Source organism: Haliotis rubra, unplaced genomic scaffold (genome assembly GCF_003918875.1).
Source record: "Haliotis rubra isolate DU_JTF1 unplaced genomic scaffold, ASM391887v1 Scf1161, whole genome shotgun sequence".
Lineage (NCBI taxonomy): Eukaryota > Metazoa > Mollusca > Gastropoda > Lepetellida > Haliotidae > Haliotis > Haliotis rubra.
In genome coordinates, this window is record NW_025765072.1 from 103,144 (window position 1) to 126,686 (window position 23,543).

Sequence of the window (23,543 nt, forward strand, 5' to 3'; positions counted from 1 at the left end):
CTTCATTCACTCATTCATGGTGTTTTAAACGTTAATTGAATCTTTAAACATAATTATATATATTAACTAAATATTGAAAAAGACAATCTCACTTTCATTTCCAAAGGGAGGTAATGCATATCACGTCACGCCACTGCCAACAGGAACGTTCCGAATGTTATCACTCTTGTGTCGAACTTGAATGGACCTACGTAGATACTTCGAGATATCCGAAGTTTGATACAGCTGCAAAATGATTACTAAATAATGATTACGCAGTAACCGAGCTTTTGCTTCGGGACACCTGTAGATTCGATATACCAAGTTCAACACTAAGGTTATCACGGAAATAGAAATAAAACTACGAAAAGAAACATTTTATTTCTAAGGTTGTTTACTTTAAGGTTGTTCACTGTAAACTAATTGTTTGATCGACTTTCTAGAAACTGGTGAGTACAAAATGAAGTATACAACATTATGGATGACAACGTCTTGTTTATAACATAGGGAAACGTTTCGATGTAGATTCTTACACCATTATCAAGCTAAAAGAAATCTGTAAAACTCTAAACTAATTAACATAAAGAGTTTTTCTTGATATCATCTTATATTATTCTTTATCTATTATCAACATAAAGAATTTTCTGGATTTCATTTTCTTTTATTCTTTATCTATTATCAAATAATAAAAAGAAGATAAACTCAGAAAAGTCTTTATGTTCATCAAATCGCATCTTCTAAAATGCCAATCAAGCACATAAACTAAATGTTTCCAGTTCCGGTGAATGGAGGATTCACCCAGTGGACCCAGTGGACCAGCCCTACCTGTGGCATCACCTGTGGTTCAGCCAATAGCCTTGTCCGGTCTAGGTCCAGAAGCTGCACCAACCCTGTTCCCAGTCATGGCGGTCAAGGATGTTCTGGAGACAGAGTACAGACGTTGGCCCAGACATGTGTCTTCACTTCTTGTCCAGGTCAGTGTTGTTCTTTGGGGATGTCTGTATTAAAAGGTCTCTAGGTTCACGTGTAGAATTATTTGGATCATTGGTTTATGTTTTCCTGAGGAAAACCAAGTTCTGTGGATAGTCAATTTCTTTACTGCAATGAGTGCGACGTTTCGTTGTAGCTACTAACACCGTTATCAAGCAAGTGATGTACACCTTGAACTATCCAGTGTAGAATTTATTTGGATCATTGGTTTATGTTCTCCTGAGGAAAACCAAGTTCTTCCTTCATCTTTACACTTTCTAAAATGCTTCTCAAAGAAGTTCTCCTAGTTCGTTGTCCAGCAGCCACTATCCCCCCATAAATGGTCAGGGAGGTCTCGAGAAAGAAGTGAATGTACACATGAGTATTGCCTTGCTGTGTTGACAGGCCACCAACCCGTGAAGATCCGGGTTAGAATTGATCTTCAGTAACCCATGCTTGTCGTAAGAGGCGACTAACGGGATCGGGTGGTCAGGCTCGCTGACTTTGTTGACACGTGTCATTGGTTCCGAATTTCGCAGATCTATACTCATGCTGTTGATCACTGGATTGTCTGGTTTACAGACCGCCGCCATATAGCTGGAATATTGCTGAGTGCGGCGTAAAACTAAACTCACTCACTCACTGACAGGCCACCGTCCAATGCCCGGAGGATTGGCTTGTATCGTCAGGCAACATAAACAGACTTTGCAACACGTGTCAGTAGTTGCACCCTGTTGAGCAAGACATGTTCACCTTCTCCAAGAATACCTGGAGTCATCATGTATTTTTCTGATCTGTGTATAATAATCATCTCTATATTACATTTTACGTCATTATCTGTTTTAGCGGATAATACAGACTTGTCATTATCTGGCGTTGCTGTTTATTTTCCTTATTGTCTTCGATGTATCCGTGTTTATTGAGACATGTGGAGATCGGGTTAGAATTGGTCTTCAGTAACCAATACTTGTCTATACCCGTGAAGATTCGGGTTTGGTCTTCAGTAATCCATACTTGTCTATACCCGTGAAGATCGGGGTTAGAATTTGTCTTCAGTAACCCATGCTTGTCTATACCTATGAAGATCCAGTTGTATCCAGACTCGATTATTTACAGATCGCCGATATATAGCTTGAATTTTGCTGAGTGCGGGTTAAACAACAACCGTGTTTGTTGAAGCAGATAGGAAGCAATTACTGTTTCACGGCTTCGGCTTCATCTCCCAGCATCTGTGTCCCACCTATAGATTCATGCATTCGTCTGTGTGTAGGACTTTCACCTCAGGTGTGGTAGGTATTTGGAATGTTGTTTTAGGATTAAGCACTAGCATACTCTCATCTAGCAATATTTGTGTCATTGTCTAGTCAACGGTGGCCTGACCCTGTGGACCCAGTGGACCAATCCACCTTGCGGCATCACCTGTGGATCCAGGACTGACGTCACACGCACACGGGACCAGGAGCTGTACCAACCCTCCTCCCAGCAACGGCGGACAAGCCTGTACTGGACCTTTCCTGGATATAACGCTACAGATATGTTCCTTCCAGGCTTGTGTTGGTAAGTAGCGTCCTTAACACCATGTCAGAACACAGGAACATTTGGCCCCATGGTTCCAAGAAGTGAGGGGCGGTGGAGTAGCCTAGTGGTTAAAGCGTCTCGTCACGCCGAAGACCCCAGTGCCATTCTTCACATGAGTACAATGTGTGAAGGCCATTTCTGGTGCCCTCCGCCGTGATATTGCTGGAATATTGCTTTAAAGTGGCGTAAACACACTCACAGACTCCATGAATTGAAACCGTCCAGACCAACTCGTGCCAGTCTGAAGACCATTAAATTGAATCAAATCTCATGGCTCATTGTCTTGTCATCGTAATGTCGACAATACTCTCAACGTCGGCATCACATTATCTCGAGCGGCGTGTGCTGGTTTGAAGACCTACTGAAATTAATTAAATGACCCTAATGAAATTAAGTAAAATGAATCGTCGAAGTGTCGTTGTACAGATTAACCTTAGCGCTAAGACAATCGTAAGTCTCATGTAAGGTTTTTGGAGTTTGGGTCGACTTAGAGTAAGGATCTCTTTGTACAACGGCACCCTGAAATGAATCAGATGAGCAACGGGACGTTGTACAATACAACCCCAGCGCTGAGACTATCGTAAGCTACAGTCGACTTAAAGTAAAGATCTCTCTGTACAACGGCACCCTGAAATGAATCAGATGAGCAACGAGACGTTGTTCAATACAACCCTAGCGCTGAGACTATCGTAAGATGGCGTGGGAGCTACAGTCGACTTAGCGTAAGATCGCTTTGTACAACGGCACCCTTAAATAAATCGAATGGCTAGTGTCGCAGTAAATTGTCATCGTGACGTCACCGTGTGTGACGCACATCATAAAATAAATCACTGTTTTTTAATATAATATACCCCTTCTACCACGCTGGTGTTAATTCTAAGGTGCTTCACTTCAAAAAATAAAAAGATCAAAGGCGCTTTTAAAATAACGCCACACTGTATTGACGTCACTGTGCCATTATCGTCTGCCCTCTCGTAATCAAACGTGCCCATGGTAACCGACGTCACGATGCCATGCCTCCTACAGTAAACTACTCCTAGGTAGCACCCGTCTCTTGGTTTACAGTTTTCTACTTGCCTAACATCATTGGCGACGTTCACATTGTCACATGTGGTTTACGATAATCACAGACGTAGCTAAAACAATATAGAAGATATTTAACCCGAACGTAAACCGTCTTCAAACTGTTTAATGTTGAGGGCAGACACGTAAGTAGAACAGCACGTCAGTTTGCCCTGAACGAGGATAGTTAATTTAGGTCACCGACACTGTCGCTTTTCTACCAAGATTAATCGTCGGTTAGTATTAAATTTGGCATCAAGAAATACAGTTCGCTGTACCCCAGCATGTTACTATTTACAGTGAATGCTGCTAAAGGTGAAATAGGAACCCTTTCCATCTTTTGTTTACCAGCATGTCTCTATTTACAGTGAATGCTGCTAAATATGAAATAGGAACCCTTTCCATCTTTTATTTACCAACATGTTACTATTTACAGTCAATGGAGCATTCACCCTGTGGACTCAATGGACCACACCTTCCTGTGGCATCACCTGCGGCTCCACCCAACAGCGTTGTCCGGTCACGAACCAGAAGCTGCACGAATCCTGCGCCCGCTAATGGCGGACAACAGTGTATCGGAACCACACTTGAAACGTCGAGCTCCCCGTGTACCTCCAATGCTTGTCCAGGTGAGTGACTGTCGAGATAAAGCGTAAAACCATTGCTACAAATGCATGTCTTCATAAGTTCTATGGAATAGCCCCTGTAGTTAAAACGTTAGCTCGTCACGCCAAAGACCCCGATTCGATTCTCCACATGGATACACTGTTTGATGCCCATTTCCGGTGCCCCCGCCGTGATATTGCTGGCATATTGCTAAAACTAAAATCACTCACCCACTCATGAATTAGGCCCGTGCAGATCTGGCTCAGAATTGGTCTTCAGCAACCCATGCTTATCCTTAGAGGCGGTCAACGCGATCCGCTGGTCAGACGCTTTAAATAGTTGATTCTTCTCATTATCCTGGGGGGAGGTGTAGCCCTAGTGGTTACTGCGTTCGTCATGCTGAAGTTCGATTCCCCACATAGGTACAATGTGTGAAACCCATTTCTGGTGACCCCCGCCGTGATATTGGTGGAATATTCCTGAAATCTAAATTCACTCACTCACTCATTCAACTACTGTGCAAAGAAGCTAAAATAATCATTAACTCTGTCAAGTATGAAATGTGTAGCTTCCTTCAGGATTCAATGACAATAATGCCAAGTTTGCTTTTAAAATACTTTTGTTTATCATTGACTCTAGTGAATGGAGGCCTGAGCCTGTGGACTGAGTGGACCAACCCACCTTGCAACAGTTCTTGTGTAATACGAACAAGGACCAGAAGCTGTTCCAACCCACCCCCAGCAACGGAGGACTCAACTGTGTTGGAGCTTATCCCCTCGGGTGGCGAAGAAGACGTGTACCAACGTCCCTTTTTGTCTCGGTACGTAGAACGTATTGTACAGACAACGTATTCTCTAAAAAACAACCTTTAACCGTCTAGCTTTATTGAGATATTTTTTTTTTTCATCCACTTTATGTATTTCTATTTTTCGAAATCTATTTTTATTTTTAGTAAAAAATGTTATCATAATTTATGAACACATTATTTCTCAAGTTTGTAAATAAATTCTTTCATAATTTTGTTAGGAAGCCCAGAGTTTCAGTTGCTGTTGTCAGTATTGAGAACTCTTTGATTGTTTCATTTGTCCGATATAGAATTTACAAATTATGTCAGATTATGGTGCGCATGTATGGAATGGTTTTGTAAAGCAGGCAAATGCTATTGGGGTACTTCCAGCATTGAGCATATATTGAGCATTCAAAGTCAGAGAAATAGGAGGTACCAACTTGAAGCTGTGTTGGGTAATTTTATAACTATCAAAGGCCTGTGGATTTCCGTTATTTGTCTCTGTACTGAAGGTCTGTTGAGGCAGTAGCATTGGTAATTATTAAAGACTTGTAATTTCGTTCTGTGTCTCGGTACTAAAAGGATGGTGGGGTAGCCTAGTGGTTAAAGCGTTCGCTCGTCACGCTGAAGACTCGGGGTTGATTCCCCCATGGGTACGTGTGAAGCCCATTTCTGGTATCCTGCCGTGATGTTGCTGGCATATTGATAAATGCGGCGTAAAACTACAATCACCAGGGCTAAAACCCATTGGACACTGGACATTTCTTGTCAAGGCGTACAATCAAGTCGCTATGATGGACAGTGTGTGAAACTATGCCGTGAAAAGTCGTCTTAATGAACCATGAACATCCGTGTGAGAATCGATCTTAATCAAGTATTGATTGAGGGAGGCCAGTGAATGGTGGTCAGGCTTGGTCAGTTGGTTGATGCACCCGTGAAGGTCAGGTTAGAATATTGATCTTCAGTAACCCATGCTTGCAACAGGCGAGTAACGGGATCGGGTGGTCAGGCCCGCTGACTTGACTGACACATGTCATCGGTTCCCAATTGCGCAGATCGATACTCATGCTGTTGATCACTTAATTGTGTGGTTCAGACTCTATTATTTACACACCGCCGCCATATAGCTGGAATATTGCTGAGTGCGGCGTAAACTAAACTCACTCACTCAGTTGGTTGATGCATGACGTCAATCACTGGATTGTCTGGTCCGGTCTCGATCCGAACAGCTATGTTCAATAAGATCCCTACTTTTATTCCTGTATTCTCTTTTTAAATAGGTGAATATTGATTTGCCTGTGCATGTGTTTATGAAAGGTACCGCCGATGGCACGGAATGCGCTCACCTTTTACGTTTACATTTTACAATCGGAATCGTCACTCCTTGGATTTTTATATAGAAAATGAATGGGATTTGCCTTTTGTGAAAAAGTAGACCAGTATATTTGATATTCATTCGAAGATCTGATATCAGTTTTTAGCCTTAAGATAGTCTTTCATGCATGTTCTGTCAGTAACAGTTAACCTGTTCTATCAGGAAGATTTAACCATTAAAGATGGACTGACAGTAATTATTTCGGACATTAACAGTTCCAGTTAATGGCGGTTTCACTACATGGACCTCGTGGACAGGACCTCCGTGTAGCGTCACGTGCGGAACCGGCCCCAGCGTGACCAGGAGAAGGTCAAGGACGTGTACAAACCCTGCTCCAAGCAACGGAGGTGCTGACTGTTTCGGAGATGTACTACAAACAATGTCGACGCCTTGCAGCTTCCCAGAATGTGGAGGTACGGACAGGAGACTGTAATCTACACTATATTGAGTATTTCCAATGAATATTAAGGGATCCACGCTAACAATAAGAGATAAAACACAATTTCCAACTAACAAGAGTGCAGTTCAATTGCATCTGGAAATGTACCATTTTATACCCACATTGTCTGTTACCTGAAAGGTGTTGCACGTGCATGAGCTAAACTTGCTATTGTTGGCACACGTTCAGGTGTGATATCCTACATACCGAGGTGTTCCTTCAGTTATGACAGACCTAGATGTGTCCGTGTGATATCCAACATACCGAGGTGTTTCTTCAGTAATGACAGACCTAGATGTGTCTGTGTGATATCCAACATACCGAGGTGTTCCTTCAGTAATGACAGACCTAGATGTGTCAGTGTGATATCCTACATACCGAGGTGTTCCTTCAGTAATGACAGACCTAGATGTGTCCGTGTGATATCCTACATACCGAGGTGTTCCTTCAGTAATGACAGACCTAGATGTGTCCGTGTGATATCCTACATACCGAGGTGTTCCTTCAGTAAAGACAGACCTAGATGTGTCCGTGTGATATCCTACATACCGAGGTGTTCCTTCAATAATGACAGACCTAGATGTCCGTGTGATATCTTACATACCGAGGTGTTCCTTCGGTAATGACAGACTTAGATGTGTCTGTGTGATATCCTACATACCGAGGTGTTCCTTCAGTAATGACAGACCTAGATGTGTCCGTGTGATATCCAACATACCGAGGTGTTCCTTCAGTAATGACAGACCTAGATGTGTCCGTGTGATATCCTACATACCGAGGTGTTCCTTCAGTAATGACAGACCTAGATGTGCCGGGCAGTACAATATTTATTTCCAACCATGATTCTTTACACTGGACATCTTTGTCTGAGAATATATTGTGTATGTAGTTAGTGGAACATTGTCTCACGTGAATGTTATGATCTCTGGAAACAATAATAGTTTACAGTATTGTAGTGTATAAAAGGAAACATTTCTCATTTATTTAATATACTTTAACATTTCCATAATTCATCTTGAGCAGCATTATTGAAGGACGCGAATACGAAAAATATTTTACATCGTATTTTCAACTTCCTAGAGTGCAGTTCAGTTTTCTTTCTGGAGTGAACCCGTTGATGCAAAATGATATTTATCCCCTCGAGACTATTTTCGTTGGAAGACATATCGTCAGAAAAAACTGTGTGAAAATGAATTATTTTCACAGGCAGACTATGGAAAAGTTTCTCCCAGCAATATCTAACGTCAGATACATTACGAATTCTGTAAGCATTCTGTGACAACGAGATCATTTCCTCGTTTGTTCCCCGTACATATATTACATGTTACAAAATCCTTATGTCACACTCGACTTAAAATCCCTAACTATACGGATAAAAGCATGAATGAGAAACTGCAACATGCAACTATGATGATGATGATGATGGTGATGATGTTGATTTGGAGATTTTTCTAGCGCTTTCATACACATTGCGTACTTCGCGCGTGAAAAACTTGCATATGATATGTATCTATTTTTATAATGACAAACTAGACCTGTATTTTCATTAGTTGAGAACATGGCACGTGGCGTTTCTTAAAGCACGGGGATTGTCTTGAGATCCACGCTGCCTTTAGCGATCGAAAGTATCGTCACACTACGTGATCTAGCAAACTGACTCAAAGGTGAGGGAAGGTTTTGACAATCAGAGACAACCTAGAGCAAGGCTAGATGTGCGTCCGTGGCATCCCGTAACATTTGATTAATGTTGTAGCTAATATAATCTTGGTCATGTGTGGATATTTTCAGGTCATCTTCTTTTTATTTTTTATTTTTGGTTTTCTGGGTTTTGTATAGTTTATTTGGGTTTTGTTATTTATTTTTTGGTTTCAGGTGGTGGGAGTTATTAATTCAAAACTGAAAACATTGATGGCAGACCTCGGTCAATATTAGTTTCGTGGCCATGAATGGTCATTAATGGTTAATTATTGCATGTTGTATGTTATATTGATAACATATCTAAAACGACTCACTCACTCATTTGCTCTTTGTCAGGTCTTTGCACATCTGTGACGTTTCGGGACGGCATCGGCTACCGCTACCACCCCACCGACTGCGACAAGTACATCCAGTGTTACAACAACCCCAATGGCAACGTTGTTGCTATGTACAGGAGATGTCCGTTTGGGAAATTCTGGAACCAAGTCACATTCCAATGTGATGATTCCTGAGGGTCGTGTGTCCTCACGGTAAGCAAGTGTGTTCACAAAACTTTAAAGAATTTCAGTTGGACACAGTCAGACCAGCACTTTACTGTGGCATTCCCTGGAGATTGTCTGAGATAGATAACCTGCCGTGTACACGGAGACAATCGAAGACGAACTGCAACCTACCAGTGCTAGGTGACAGTGGCAGTGCCATTGTAAAACAATTACAGTTGCTCCACACCTTTATGTCTTAAACACATTATAGTAAAACAAACACAGTTGCTCCACCGCTATGTGCTTGGACGTTAGCCCTACACCTTTACGCCTTAAGCACATTATAGTAAAACAGGAACATTATCTCCCACAGTAAAGAGTTTTGACGACAGCGCCACATTTTAGTCTTAAACACATAATAGTAAAACAAACACATAGCCCCACACATTTTATATGATAAGCATATTATTGGCAAACATCGCTTTGAAGACAGGGCGAGGGACGACAGACACACACTAATTTCTATGTTTTGTAAAAACAAGCACATATAGCTGGAATATTGACGATAATACCGTGCTTTCCATTGTTATGCCCATATTGTCAAAAAACACGCATTCTCTTAATTTCAGCCTTAGGCACATTTTCTCAACAAACTGCTCGGACTTATTTTGTTAAGCACATAGTTGATTAACAAGCACATTACCACAAAAGATATTTTGCTTGGACGACAGCCCCACATATTTCAATGTTAAGCACGTAATTGTAAAACAAGCACATTCTGTCAACAACTAGTACCAGTGCGCCAGTTCCACAGATCTGTGGAAAATGTGAAGAAATGACACTATTAGTCAAATGCTGGGGCGGAAGCCTTACCAGCGACGGTGCGAAGCACATTAATGCATAACAAGCACATTGTAAGAACAAACAACCCCACACATGTACTTACAAGCACATTATTGTAGAACAATCATATTCACTCCACAGACAATTGTAGGGACAACAGTCTCACACCTTTAGTCACAAGCACATTAATGTAAAACAAGCACATTATCTCCCCAGACACGTGCTGGACGCAATGCATCACAAGCCTCGATGCTTAGCACATTATTGTAAAACAAGCACATTATTGTAAAACAAGCACATTCTCTCAACAGACAAGTGTAAGGACAACAGTACTGCCAACTTCAACCTCCTGGGCAGCTGCCGCGTATACTGGGAGTGCGACACCAACTTCGTGGCCGTGCCCTGATGGTGCTGCGGCGTGGGCTTCAGCTACGTTGATCGCCAAGGCTGCGTGCCCAACGTTTTCTGTCGGGATCTGTGCCCCACTGCTTGTGAAGACAGAGGTGAGTGTGTTTGTGCTGGTATGACAAACAGAAAGCAAGAGAGGTCACACACTTCATTTGGGTTCGTAATGTGAGGACAAAGAAAGCGAGAGAACGACAGATATAGAGACCGCCGCCTATTTTGTCAGTGGTTCCAGAATGAGAGAGTGAAAAAGGGGAGAGGTGAGGTGAAATGGGTTTAACGTCGTGCTTGAGAATATTTCGCTCATATGACGATGCGTGCGTGCGTGTATGTATGTGCGGCTGCTTGTACTAGCCAAGACTGAAGCTGGTTTTATAGTGCTAGCCCACTGAGATACCATGCCGCAGTGAAGCATGAATACCCCACTCAGACACATTATACTGACTCCGAGCCGACCAGTCCTTGTTGTACCCATTAATGCCAAGCGCCAGACAGGGACCAATAAGTACCATATTTTAACGTCTTTGCTATGACGCGGTCGAGGGATCGACGGGCGGACGCTCTAACCACTACACCACGGAGGCGGTTAAAGGGGAGAGAGACAGTGGGACCACCCACTGTTGTCAATGATTCAGTCTGAAAGAAAAGGCAAAGAAAGTGAGAGAACGAATGATGGTTCATGTAACTCCTGCAATCATACTCCATTCTCAAGCGCCATTGCCTCAAAACAGCACGATTCAAATATTACCAGTTCTGTTTAAATTTTCAGGCTGTTAGACATTTCAAGAATGATCACACTTTTCCATGTATGCCGTTCATTTTTAGCAAGATACGTGCCCTGTGTTTTAAGGCACAGAAATGTGCAAAGAGTAACTTCCCTTGGGCGCCGGAGAAACCTGTGATCAGGTGTTCGAATCCTGGTTCGCCCCCACTCAAATGTCTAGGTTTGTCAGCAACATGCGTGCTCTTAGCTTTCACCAATGTGAGAACTAAGATTGGCATCACTTCGGACTTTACTCGCGGCGGTGAGGTAGCCTAGTAGCAATAGCGTTCGCTCGTCACCACGGAAGACCCGGGTTCTATTCCCACATGAGAAGTGTAAAGCCCGTATTTAGTGTCGGCCGCCGTGATGTTTTGGAATATTGCTAAAAGCGGGCGTACAACAATACCCGCTCGCGCACGAAGTTGCGACGCCACGGTATGACTGGAATATTGTTCCAAGTGACGTTAATTCTACCTTGTGTTTCAGACCTCTGCGACAGGCGACCAGACTGGACCTCCAACCCAGCCACCTACAACATGTCTGTCGGCGCTCTTGGTTGGGTACCCGCCTCGTGTGCTAGCGGAACGTACTTCGACATCACCAACTGCGGCTGCAGTGCTGTCAACCAATGTAACACTCGACTTGATCCCTCATATGATGTGTGAAACAGATTTGTTCTATCCCTTCCGTGATATAACTGGAAATTTTCGGGGTTTTTTTCTTTTTCTTTTTAATTTTTTATTCATCCATTAGCTTTCCAATGTACAAAAGCAAATATAGTACGGATCAATACAGTGGTAACTTGTGTACATACTCAGATAATAATCGCACTAAGGTGTGTCAAAATATGTGTACTAGAGGCAACCACTTTCTGTAGAAACAGCCGAACCGAAACATGAGTCTCATTAACCTATTCTGACAATGACCTACTTTTCAGCCGATCTGAATTTTCTCGAGTGAAAGTGAAAATAGACATCACAAACAACTATGGTTACACTGAATTCCAATTACTTGTTTCATAAGAAAATGATATTTACAAATGAATTTTAATTTTAAACTTTAATAACATCGTATTTCTATATATCATGGCGAGATTTAGGCAGCATGACCTTAACTAAGACGTCACAGACTGCCCCTGTTTGATGAGGTCGTAAAATGATTCACAATTCATTTCGGCTGATTCAGTGTATTTCTGTAACGCACAATGTGATTGATATAACATCAAGTCCGTACCAGACCGCTAAACTTTTCTAGCGACAGAACCTCGTTTTGAGATTTCCACGATTTTCAGGTTTCTTTTTGTCAGAGCTCTCTGTACGACAGAGCACGCTGCACGACATGTTTGCAAGGATTATAAGGAGCGTAGTGTTGCAATATACAAGTGCTTAGATGTATCAAATAATACTGATCAATATTTATGTATCTAGTTAAATGAATTGGTCTAAAAATTCTGGACTGGTTATTGTACTAAGTTGCGCAATAGGACGGAACCCAGTCAACGGGGAGACAGAGACTGTTGTGTAGTCAATGTTTTGACTTGAAGGGTCTGGGATTTTTTAGCAATATATTTCTCAATGTTGTAAAGTTTCAGAGGTTTTTCAAACGTACTTCTATCTTGTTTAATACTTTGAAGTTTTTAGTAATGAGAATGATATGATTCATGAGAATTTGTGTGCATGGAAGGCCAAATGATATGGTTTGCTTTGTCAATGAAATGCCTTTAAGTACATACTGGTTAAATATTGCTTCAAGCTTTTACCAGAGTTTAATGACACAGTGACAGTCAACATATACATGGAAAATATCTTCAATACTGGGAAATTGCTAAAAGCGGCGTAAAAATATACTCACACACACAATGTTTTGGGGCAGAATTTATCAATTTTTTTCCATACATTCTTTTAGTAAAACATTTGGAACTATTGAATTCCATATTTAGATCGATAATAGGATGAACGTGTCGTCGGAATGACATACACGTCTGCGCTGCATACACTATCCTAGCCTTCGAACGCTGTACTGAATGCCGAACCCATGGATGTTTAGTAATTCTAACCTTCGAAGAGGCAAGTCTAGATAAGCGGACAAGTACAAAGGACCCTGGTCTGTTATTATTATTTTAGAAATTATCATTTAAACTATTAATTTTGACCTTAGAGACTTGTGCAAGTCTTACAACACATGCCTCCATCTACAAACTATCGTTCATGATTAACGTCTTTTTCTTTTTCTGACAGTCTGCTCGGCCTCCAACGCTGTCACCTTCACCGCGGGAAGTAGCTTAACGTCCGCCCTAACGTCGTGGCTTCAACTCTCTAACGTTGACGTTACCAACGGCATCGCAAACTTCAACGGCAGCAGTCGGCTGGAGGCCAACATCGCCATGCCAACTGCATCCAGCGCCAATCCTTTGATTGTCCGCTTCCGGTACCGAAACTGGCGCTGTTTTCGGTCGTCGGGTACTGGTCAGCACAAGTGACTGCAGGAATGGCAGCAGTTTGGTCATTGCCGTCGACAGTTACACCATGACCTTTGAGCTGAAGTCTTGGTACGACTGGACGGTCAAGCTACCAGTGTCCATGGCGGTATGTCAATCAAAACTGCCAACTTGCAGGTTCAGTGTTGTAACTTTATCACTTTGCCCGATTCTTTTAGTTTTATAACGCATTAAGATTGTGTTTGTTTGTTGTTTAACGCCGCACTCAGCAATATTCCAGCTATATAGCGGCGGTCTGTAAATAGTCGATTCTGAACTAGACAATCCAGTGATCAACAGCACAAGCATCGATCTACACAGCTGGGCTACGATCACATGTGTCAACCAAGTCACCCGATCCTGTTAGTCGCCTCTTACGACAAGCATGGGTTACTGAAGGGTCATTCTAACCCGGATCTTTGCGGCTAAAACGCATCAAGACATCACGGATTGTTCATGTTTCCAAGCATATTGAATGATGCGTAATGATTTTACCCTCTCACAAACACCGTACACCTGGCTCGGTATCGTAAAACCTATCGTAACTTTAAGAAGACACAAATCTTAAGCGATCCACGAAACTATCTTAGTGAAAACACCTCGTAAAGTAAAAGAAAATTTAAGAACGGCCAGCGCCTATCGTAAATCAACATTTCTGTCGTAACTTGAGAATTGGAGATGGCTGCATATTTTCTGCTCGGCTTGGATGAGTCAAAACCATCACGACCAAAGGGTATTTTGGGACCGAACTCTGGTTCTCGATACGCTGGATGACAGCATAGTCCGGCGATATCGTCTACCGCGTCATGCCATTTTTGAGCTTGTAAACTCACTATCACCATATCTTGCTTTCGAATTTTTGTATTAGAGTGAGCTTTTCAGTAGCCCAGGCGTGTCGTAAGAAGCGACTAACGGGATCGAATTGGGTGGTCAGGCTCGCTGACTGGGTTTACACATGTTATCGTATCCCAATTGCGCAGATCGATGTTCGTGCTGTTGATCCCTGGATTATCCTGGTCCAGACTGGATTATTTACAGACCGCCGCAAATATAGCTGGAATATTGCTGGAGTGCGGCGTAAAACTAAACTCACTCACTCCTCTGCTGTAGGGCTTCTCACGTGGGGACTGGAAGACAGTGACCTTCATGTATGCGGGCTATGACATACTGGCTGTGGTGGAGGCAGAAACGCTCAAGTATGCTGCCAAGATTCATGGTGAGTAGCCGCTTGTTTATCATATTAGGGTGAAAGAATATGCTTTTACGCCGCTGTTAGCAATATCATGGCAGCGGACACCAGAAATGGGCTTCATACATTATACCATGTAACTGACTGAGTTTTAGTTTTACGCCGCTTTTAGCAATATTCCAGCAACATCACGGCGGGGGACACCAGAAATGGGCTTCACGCATTGTACCCATGTGGGATTCGAAGACGGGTATTCGGCGTGACGAGCCAACGCCTTAACCACTAGGCTACCCCCACCGCCCCTTAACATATTAGAGATTAGGTCTCGTGAAAAGATCTTCGGAGAGTTAATTTTAATTTTATACAATATTCCAACAATATCACGGGGCCACCAGAAAATGGGCTGCATACATTGTACCCATGTGAAGAATCGAACCCGGGCTTTCGGCGCAACGAACGAACGCTTGAACCACGAAGCTAGCCCACCGGCCCTGAGGAGGTTATAGAAACATTACTGCCAGAAAAGAACTTTGACATAGGTTTGATAGCTTTTCACTATAATATAACATCAACCACCTACCGCTGCAAGGCTGGAAAACACAGGTCAAAGTCGACACCTCATCTAATGCCAAGTACTTGAACACAAGCTTTGGGAGTAAATGCGACAGACAGGCACGAAAGGGATTATTTGTGTGCTTCAATGCGAGGATTTGGGACAGGAGTGTCACGAGGAAAGATTAAGCAAACAATCAGAAGTAATGGAACAGGTCAAATGACATTCTTCGCAGTATCACTGACATGTATGTTTCCTTTGTTGCTTTGAGCTGCACTCAGCAACAGATTGTTTGCATAACAGCAGTATGTAAATATTCACGCACTAGATAATCCAGTGGTTGAAACAATGAACACCAATCTTAGGGATCGGGCCACGATGACATGCCATCAGCGAGCCTCAGACCACCCAATCCCGTTTGCCGCCCCTTACGCCAAGCATATGTTGCTGAAGACCAATTCTAACCTGGATCTTCCATGTCATTGAGAGCGTATGCCCAACATGCCTGACTGGCAAAATTAGATACCACCGTGTTAGCATGAACAAGGCATAATTGTGAGATGTAATTAGACTTACAGTCCGTCTGAGTTCAAATGAGAACGGTGAAGGATTAAATAACTCGAAATAGCGATAAGTGCACAAAACATAAATAAGACACATGGTCCTAGAACATCTGTACCCAACAGGATCTGAAATCTGACCTTTTTGTGGCTGATCACGGAAAAAGTTGTTTAAGAAACTATCATATAACATTGTTCTAATTTCACGCTTGACACCTTGGGATGACAAACGGTTGGTGGAAAAGTGCCGTCTGTTTCCCTGTTTTGTATAGAGGGCTGTGCTGAGTTGCACCTGAAGTGCGTGCCGGCGCTGTTCCACCACCCGTTTCTCACCCCTCGGTGTGAAGCGTGAAAATACTGGCGATAAGTACTAGCGATATAGAAAGATGACTTAACGCATAAACTCATTCTGCAAGCCGATGAGTTACATTTTACAAAGGTTTGTTTTGTAAATAGATGTTTGTGGTCAGACACCTGTTTGTCATTTTAGCTCCACAATCAACCATAATGAGGTGTGGGTTGACTTTCGGATCGGACAGCAAGACCGATGCTACCAACAACTTTATTGGACAGCTTGACGAGGTATAATGACATATTTTATAATATGTAATAATTTATTATTTTAATAACATATAATTTATTTTCCATGTGTGGTATATATGTAAGCTATAGAGCTCTTTCTTTGTTATACTGAAAGAAAAAAAACGTATATCATATGTGGAATGGTGGCCAATGATATAGTGAGTGAGTGAATTTAGTTTTATGCCGCTTTTAGCAATATTCCAGAAATGGGCTTCACACATTGTACCCATGTGGGTAATCGAACGCGGGACTTTGGCGTGACGAGCGAACGCTTTAACCACTTGGCTACCCCAATGATATAGACTCTCATGTATCACTACACGAAAAACTGGATTTCCCAACTTTGAAATGAACTGTTAATAGACATTCCCCACCGGACAATGTTAAGATGTCTATTATCACAGTGCTTCAGTTTGACCAAATTCTAAAAGCAATATATTATTTAAAAGTCAAACTGTTACAGTTTTTCTATACTTCAATGTAACTTATTTTATTTTGTCATTAAGCGTAAAAGCAATGTGATAACTGTTTGCCTTCAATGGAAATATAAAGCAACGTATTCTAGTTGTTTGGCTGAGCCATAGCTGAATGTCCCTAAATGTCCCCTATTTCTGTTTCAGATGTCGCTGTACCAGTGTAACCCCGGTAACCTGTATTAATAGATGCTATGGCGAACTGAAAACAGACAATCAACAGATCAGCTTTATATTCGGTCAACAGAACGTCAAGTTAATTACAATCAACAGAACAGTAGTTCTGTAGGATCAACAGAGTTTTATATCATTTACAATCAACATTTCTTCGCGTTAAGTACAGTCAACAGAACCTCAAGCTAAAACATTCAACAGAATGTCAAATTATATAAGATCAACAGAGACTCACGTTTAAAATAGTCAACATAACGTCATGTTATTTACAATCAATGGAACGTCCGTTATATACGACCAGCAGAGCCACACATTATTTACGATCAATAGAACGCCTAGTTATAAACAATCGACAGAGCTTTACGTTATTTACAATCAACAGAACGTCAAGTTCTACACGACCAACAGAGCTTTACATTGTTTACAATTAACAGAACGTCGCGTTATATACAACAGAGCAGAGCCTGACGTTATTTACACTCAACAGGACGTCGCGTTATAAACGACGAACAGAGCCTGACATTGTTTACAATTAACAGAACGTCGCGTTATATACAACGAGCAGAGCCTGACGTTATTTACACTCAACAGAACGTCGCGTTATATACAACGAACAGAGCCTGACGTTATTTACACTCAACAGAACGTCGCGTTATAAACGACGAACAGAGCCAGACGTTGTTTACAATCAACAGAACGTCACGTCATAAGCTATCAACAGAACGTGACGTTAGATTCAACACTATCTATACAATAAAATCGGATGTAGTCATCAAATGACTTGGGACGTTATAGACAGACACCGTGAGTTTTTCAATAACTTATCCAATTGAGAAGTAAGTGTGGGGCAATGTTACGTACGTGCCAAAAACAATAACCGCCTCGATTTCATTCCGAAAATACAACTTGATCTTCTGTCAATGTATCAATTACGTTCCCGGCATGGTACTAGTAACGGCTAAATATAGAACAAACAAGAGATGGTTATCGCGGCATTATTGAAGTAATATAGTTACCTTGTAGAACATGAAGGCTTATGATTGTAATCATCTGCACAATACTCACAAAGATGGCGTGATACTAGTACTTTATTGGGGAGTTTCCATACTGTCCTCTTTATGGGTTCGTGGTGACTCACACTGGACCAAAGTAAATGCCGAGGACATTTAACAAGGCAAATATGAAAATACCAGTTTCATGAAACCTTCGTGATCTGACTATTTGAATTATATATTTCGAAATGCTACCGGTCAGGAAGGAGCTAAGATTGTTATAAGAAATCAGGAACCCAAAGATAAGGAAGTGTGACGTCAGCAGTCTCTTGTCCTGTGGTATCAAGTTAAAGGATGCAATAACGGTAATCCCACAGGTGTCAAAACAGGGTGCGATTTACTGGGTTTTTTTCAGTATCTGCACCGAGTGCAACTTGGCCTATAGGTTTGTCTCCACCATCAAAATTTCGGTTGTGCCATAGAATAATGTTACTGGTTCTAAAAGGTAACATACATACTTGTCTAGCAATTTTAATAACACGTACTCAGTATCTGATACATTCAACAAAACCTGGTCCCATGATGATAAATGATGAATGATTGTTTCAGTTTTGCATTATCTTTATTTCTCAGTCATAGGATTTCTTCTAAGTAACTGATTTATGAGGACGCAAATGTTTATGCTTGTAACAATCCATGCGGAGAGGAACATATGACTTCGAGTCACTTACTTCCAAGTTAAAGCACACGATGACATGTTGGAGGATTTTCTTGTTACCTGCACCGGGTTCAACCTTTTACTGAAGGTAACCTGCAACAGCCATTTTAACATGCACCAGTGCAGGTTGTTAGTAGCGAAATCGCACCCTGCTAAACCATGTGGTTATTTTGTTTGACACGGGCCAATTTGAGCGTAATACGAACAACCTACTTATGAAGACTGTGCTTGTCGTAGGAGGCGACTAACGGGATCGGGTGGTCAGGCTCCTGACTTGGTTGACACATGTCATCGGTTCCCAATTGCGCAGATCGATGCTCATGCTGTTGATCACTGGATTGTCTGGTCCAGACTCGATTATTTACAGACCGCCGCCATATAGCTGGAATATTGCTGAGTGCGGCGTAAAACTAAACTCACTCACTCACTCATACTTATGAAAGCTTTGCATATACAGCATATACCGATACTACCTATATCCACTATACTGAAGCTTATCTTGACGCGTTGCAATAGTATAATACACATGCAGAACAAATGGCTGATACTCATGTATTAAAAGTTGTGATCGTTGTAAAGTGAATCATGTTTTGTTACCAAAATAGATCTTTTAACACTGTTATTCGTGTAAGCCCCATGTTGTTGAACTGTATTCAAATAAATGCTATTTTCGTGATCTCATTTTAATTATTGGTTTGATTCAAGTTAATAGTCATTGGTTTGTTGTTTAATGTCGCAACCAGATTAGTCCAGCTGTATGGGGCTGGTCTGGACCATACAATCCAGTGATCAACAGCATGAGCATCCATTTACACAATCGGGATTCAATGACGTGTCAGCCACGTCAGTGAGCCTGACCACCCGATCCGGTTAGTCGGCTTTTACGACAAACATGGATTACTGAAGACCAATTCTGACCCGGATGTTCACGATTGGTGATCGGTCACAGTCTGGACTTCAACAAAGGATGCATAACATAGATCTTGAACGAAAGTTATTGCAGCAGTCAGGGTCTAAATGCAGCTTTCACTCGTGAGTGAGTATGGTTTTACGCCGCTTTTAGCAATATTCCAGCAATATCATGGCGGGGGACACCAGGAATGGGCTTCACACATTGTACCAATGTGGGGAATCGAACACTGGTCTTCAGCATGACGAGCGAACGCTTAAACCACCAGGCTACCCCACCGCCCATAAACTGTTCGAGGAATAGCTCCAGACTCTGAGCAAACTTCGTTTCCATGGTTATTTATTTGGTCATTTTTTGGTTGGTTGCTTTCTTGTTCAAAGCCGTACTCAGCGATATACCAGTTATATGATATACCAGAAAATCCACTGATCAAAAGCATGAGCATTGACCTACGCAACTAGGAAGGGATGACGTGTGTCAACCAAGTCAGCAAGCCCGACCACCCGATCCCGTTAGTCGCTTCTTACGTGAATGTATTTAGTACCGTGCATCTACTTTCTTAGAAAGCAAAGAGTTCCATTAGCTCACTTTGGTTTTCAGGAATTCAAAAGGAACCCCACATCACCTTTGCTATAGATGTGGAGGACGATCCCTAAATTTTGAAAACAACTTATTGATTTATTTTTTTTCATTTCATACTATGGAAATGGACGCAGCACTTAACATTTTTTTTAAAGAAAATTGGAACCAAACTTTAGACAAACCAGACAAAGAAAACAATCCAGCCAATAATTGTTACGTAATTGGTTGTACAAACCTTTCTAAGATCAAGCTTTTAAATTGCTGTAAATCTTGAATTAAATTAAATATCCGTAAAGCTAGTTCTACTACTTGCTTGCCGATATCTATATTATAAATCTGGACCAGGCCTGTGATACTGTTTGGGGAAATTTAATGGTTTGTGGTTTGGAATGAAATGATTAAAAGTAATTTTAGCAACAAGGTTTTTAAAACCTGCAAAATTAAATTGCAACATGTATCAATCAACAAATGAAATCAAGTGGTAAGACAGAGAGAACAATTATCCCCTTTATTCTCTCTCTATCTACCAACTTGTGTTGGTATTCCATCTGATCTTTCCAATGAGGTGAAAAGTATACTTCAAAATGTCGGGTTATCATATATATGACAGTCCAAAAGTATTCCTTCCCCATCCTGGCATAAAATATGATCACTAATAGATCTGTTCAAGCAGTCATGGTATGATGCCTTTCAAAATTCATCAAACTGTAAATAAATTCATACGAACTTGTCAAAATTTCTGTGCAGCGTGAAGCCATGACTGACGCAAAATCATGCACAACGACAACCGTAACTATCGACATTTCTGACTTCTCTTGAAAACAATAAAAAACCAACAACAAATAACAGTACGCACTACGCAGGTAGTCAGAATATTTCTGACTACTTACATGTCATATTTATGTACAAACGGTCATTGAATAAAAATAAATGGCATAAACATCTAATGACTTGACAAGTCATATCTTTTTTATATAAAGAAACATTAGTTGCCTTTTAAACATAAGGTGTTTCCATTATATCTGCATACCTCTTGTATGGGCACAGTTGTTGGAAACGCCAGCAATTTAATCTTTTAAGTAAAACTTATTAAAGGCCGGGGCGCAAAGCTCCAAAACCCCCGTGGGTTTCCAAATAGTCTTCCATTTGCTACCCCTCAGCAGTGAAGATGTTATCAGCCCGTGAGTGACAAGGCTGTAACGGCTATGGGTGCCTGGCAAGAGCCTGGCGATGTCAAAGGTTAACCTTGGAATTTACTACTAGAATAAACATGTACCTTGTAGTAAATGTCCAACAACCCTTTCACTTCATATTTTGATGACTAAAGAGATTAATTTGATTAGCATATATGAAACAGCAAATTTAACTAATATTCTGAATGTAAACTTTTCAGCAAAGAGATGTCAGCATCAGATAAGGGCGTCCGTATTTAATTCTGTGTTTCTCATCTCCCGCCGCCCGTAAAAATCCCACCCGCCTATACAATAAAAAAAAAATATTTTTATTTCTTAACTTTGCGCCGACGAGTCTCAATTGTACACCGCCTATTGAAAAAAAATTGTTTCGCCACAAGAAAAAATAAAAATTGAGTTTAAAATGTATTAAATTTCATCGAAAAACGAAAACGAAAAACGAATCTTCAGCAGGTATTTAAATGGAAGCAACTCTTTCATTTACTCCCTGTCACGATTTTGGATTGGCATCCACTAATATTTACGATCCGGCAATGTTAGGAGTTCACAATATCGTGTATCTCTGGTAGGATACTTGGTTACAGTGAGAGTGGAGTCTTTATGATTTTTGCGACATAAACTTGATGATTTCTGACAGTCTTTGTGATTATAGCATCTGCAAGGCGAGGGTAAGGTACAATAAATGTCCTGTAGGCGTCCAAAAACAACTTTATAAGGGAATAAATTTTACGTTCACCTCAATGCTATGTTCTTTCAGGAACGAATATAGCTATATTACTGTGAAAACGCTTGATAATCAGCTAAAGTAATAAATTGTTAGGATTTTCTTTTCTTTTCTATAATGAATTGATATATTTGAAAAAAAATGATTAAATAAATTATTGTAGCATAGACGGGACACAATTTCTAAAATCTTGTTAATGAATAGGAATTTGACGTTTCTATTAATGTATCTGTGGTGTCTAAAGATCATCTGAATGTTTGAAGCTATAATTCGAGGTGATTTAAACTGAATATAAAATTTTCATATTTCGTCGCTCAACTGTACCATGTCAGGACAATGTTGACTAGAACATCATAAGTGGTCGAGAGTGTGGTAGTATTTGTCCCATGAAGCGTATGAATATTGCGTGAAGTACTTATAACAAAATTGTGCAGAATCTGTTCACTTTGGTTGAAAATCTCCTGGCATAATATTGCTGTAATACGGACCTGTCATTCCTTCCTTTTTGGCATAGTTTTCTGCATGCTTAGATTTACTTCAATATTCCGGAAATATATAGTTCAGTAAAAACCAATGTAATGAATCCACTGATGGGATTAAAATAGCCATGAATCGCCACTTGCTTGAACAGGGATGTAACACTACAATCTGTAGTGTTTATTCACATATTGTGTTACATGAGACAACACTTAACATTTTGAAGCCTATTTAGAATTGTGAATTATCTACAACAATGTGTAGATCACAATCATCATCAAAACCATCATGAACATTGACTAAATTGTATTCGTCTGAAAATAATTGTTTTTGTACCGATTAGGTGAGTAAAGCATTGTGAATGTGACTTTGTACTACATGTATCTATTTGTATGGTTCCATTTCGAGAGGTAATGATATTGTGACTTGCAAAATGTTACATAGACTGGAAAACTGTACATGATGCACACACAATTTCCCTTGAGTTAATAAAGAAATCATCCTATCTTATGACTTGTTCAGTTGGCCGACAGGGCGGTGGGGTAGCCTAGTGGTTAAAGCGTTGGCTCGTCACGCCGAAGACCCGGGTTCGAATCCCCACATGGGTACAATGTGTGAAGCCCATTTCTGGTGTCCCCGCCGTGATGTTGCTGGAATATTGCTAAAAGCGGCGTAAAACCAAAGTCAGTCAGTCAGTCAGTCATTTGGGCGACTGACATAATTCGTTATGAATATTTAGTTCTTCGAGGGTTGTTAATCTTGATGTTTACTCATAGTTATCATCAAACTGACTTTCATTGCAAATTATGATAAAAAGGATATCTATGCTATTGTATTTAAGTAAATTATAAAGTTGCAAGATGATATTATGTGTTGATAAGGAAAATTATAGTCTATAATACCACAAACTAAAGCTATAATTACCATTTTATCTTATTATAACACATATCATTG

The 23,543-nt window shown here is 41.0% G+C and overlaps 1 protein-coding gene and 1 long non-coding RNA gene across 2 annotated transcripts in view; one reads left to right on the forward strand and one right to left on the reverse strand.

Annotated features, from left to right (window-relative positions):
* Positions 1 to 1,445, reverse strand: part of LOC124256388 — a 30,048-nt gene extending 28,603 nt beyond the window's left edge. The window contains exon 1 of the long non-coding RNA XR_006892893.1: positions 1,399 to 1,445. This is a non-coding gene — a long non-coding RNA (uncharacterized LOC124256388). The remainder of the gene's footprint in view (positions 1 to 1,398) is intronic.
* The window catches only part of LOC124256468 (SCO-spondin-like), a gene marked incomplete at its 5' end in the record, with an annotated part of 111,171 nt that extends 92,578 nt beyond the window's left edge, over positions 1 to 18,593 (forward strand). Inside the window, 2 exons of the mRNA XM_046690461.1 lie at positions 16,255 to 16,346; positions 16,967 to 18,593. Coding sequence (XP_046546417.1) covers positions 16,255 to 16,346; positions 16,967 to 17,005 — 131 coding nt within the window. The remainder of the gene's footprint in view (positions 1 to 16,254; positions 16,347 to 16,966) is intronic.
* Positions 18,594 to 23,543: the final 4,950 nt, after the last annotated feature.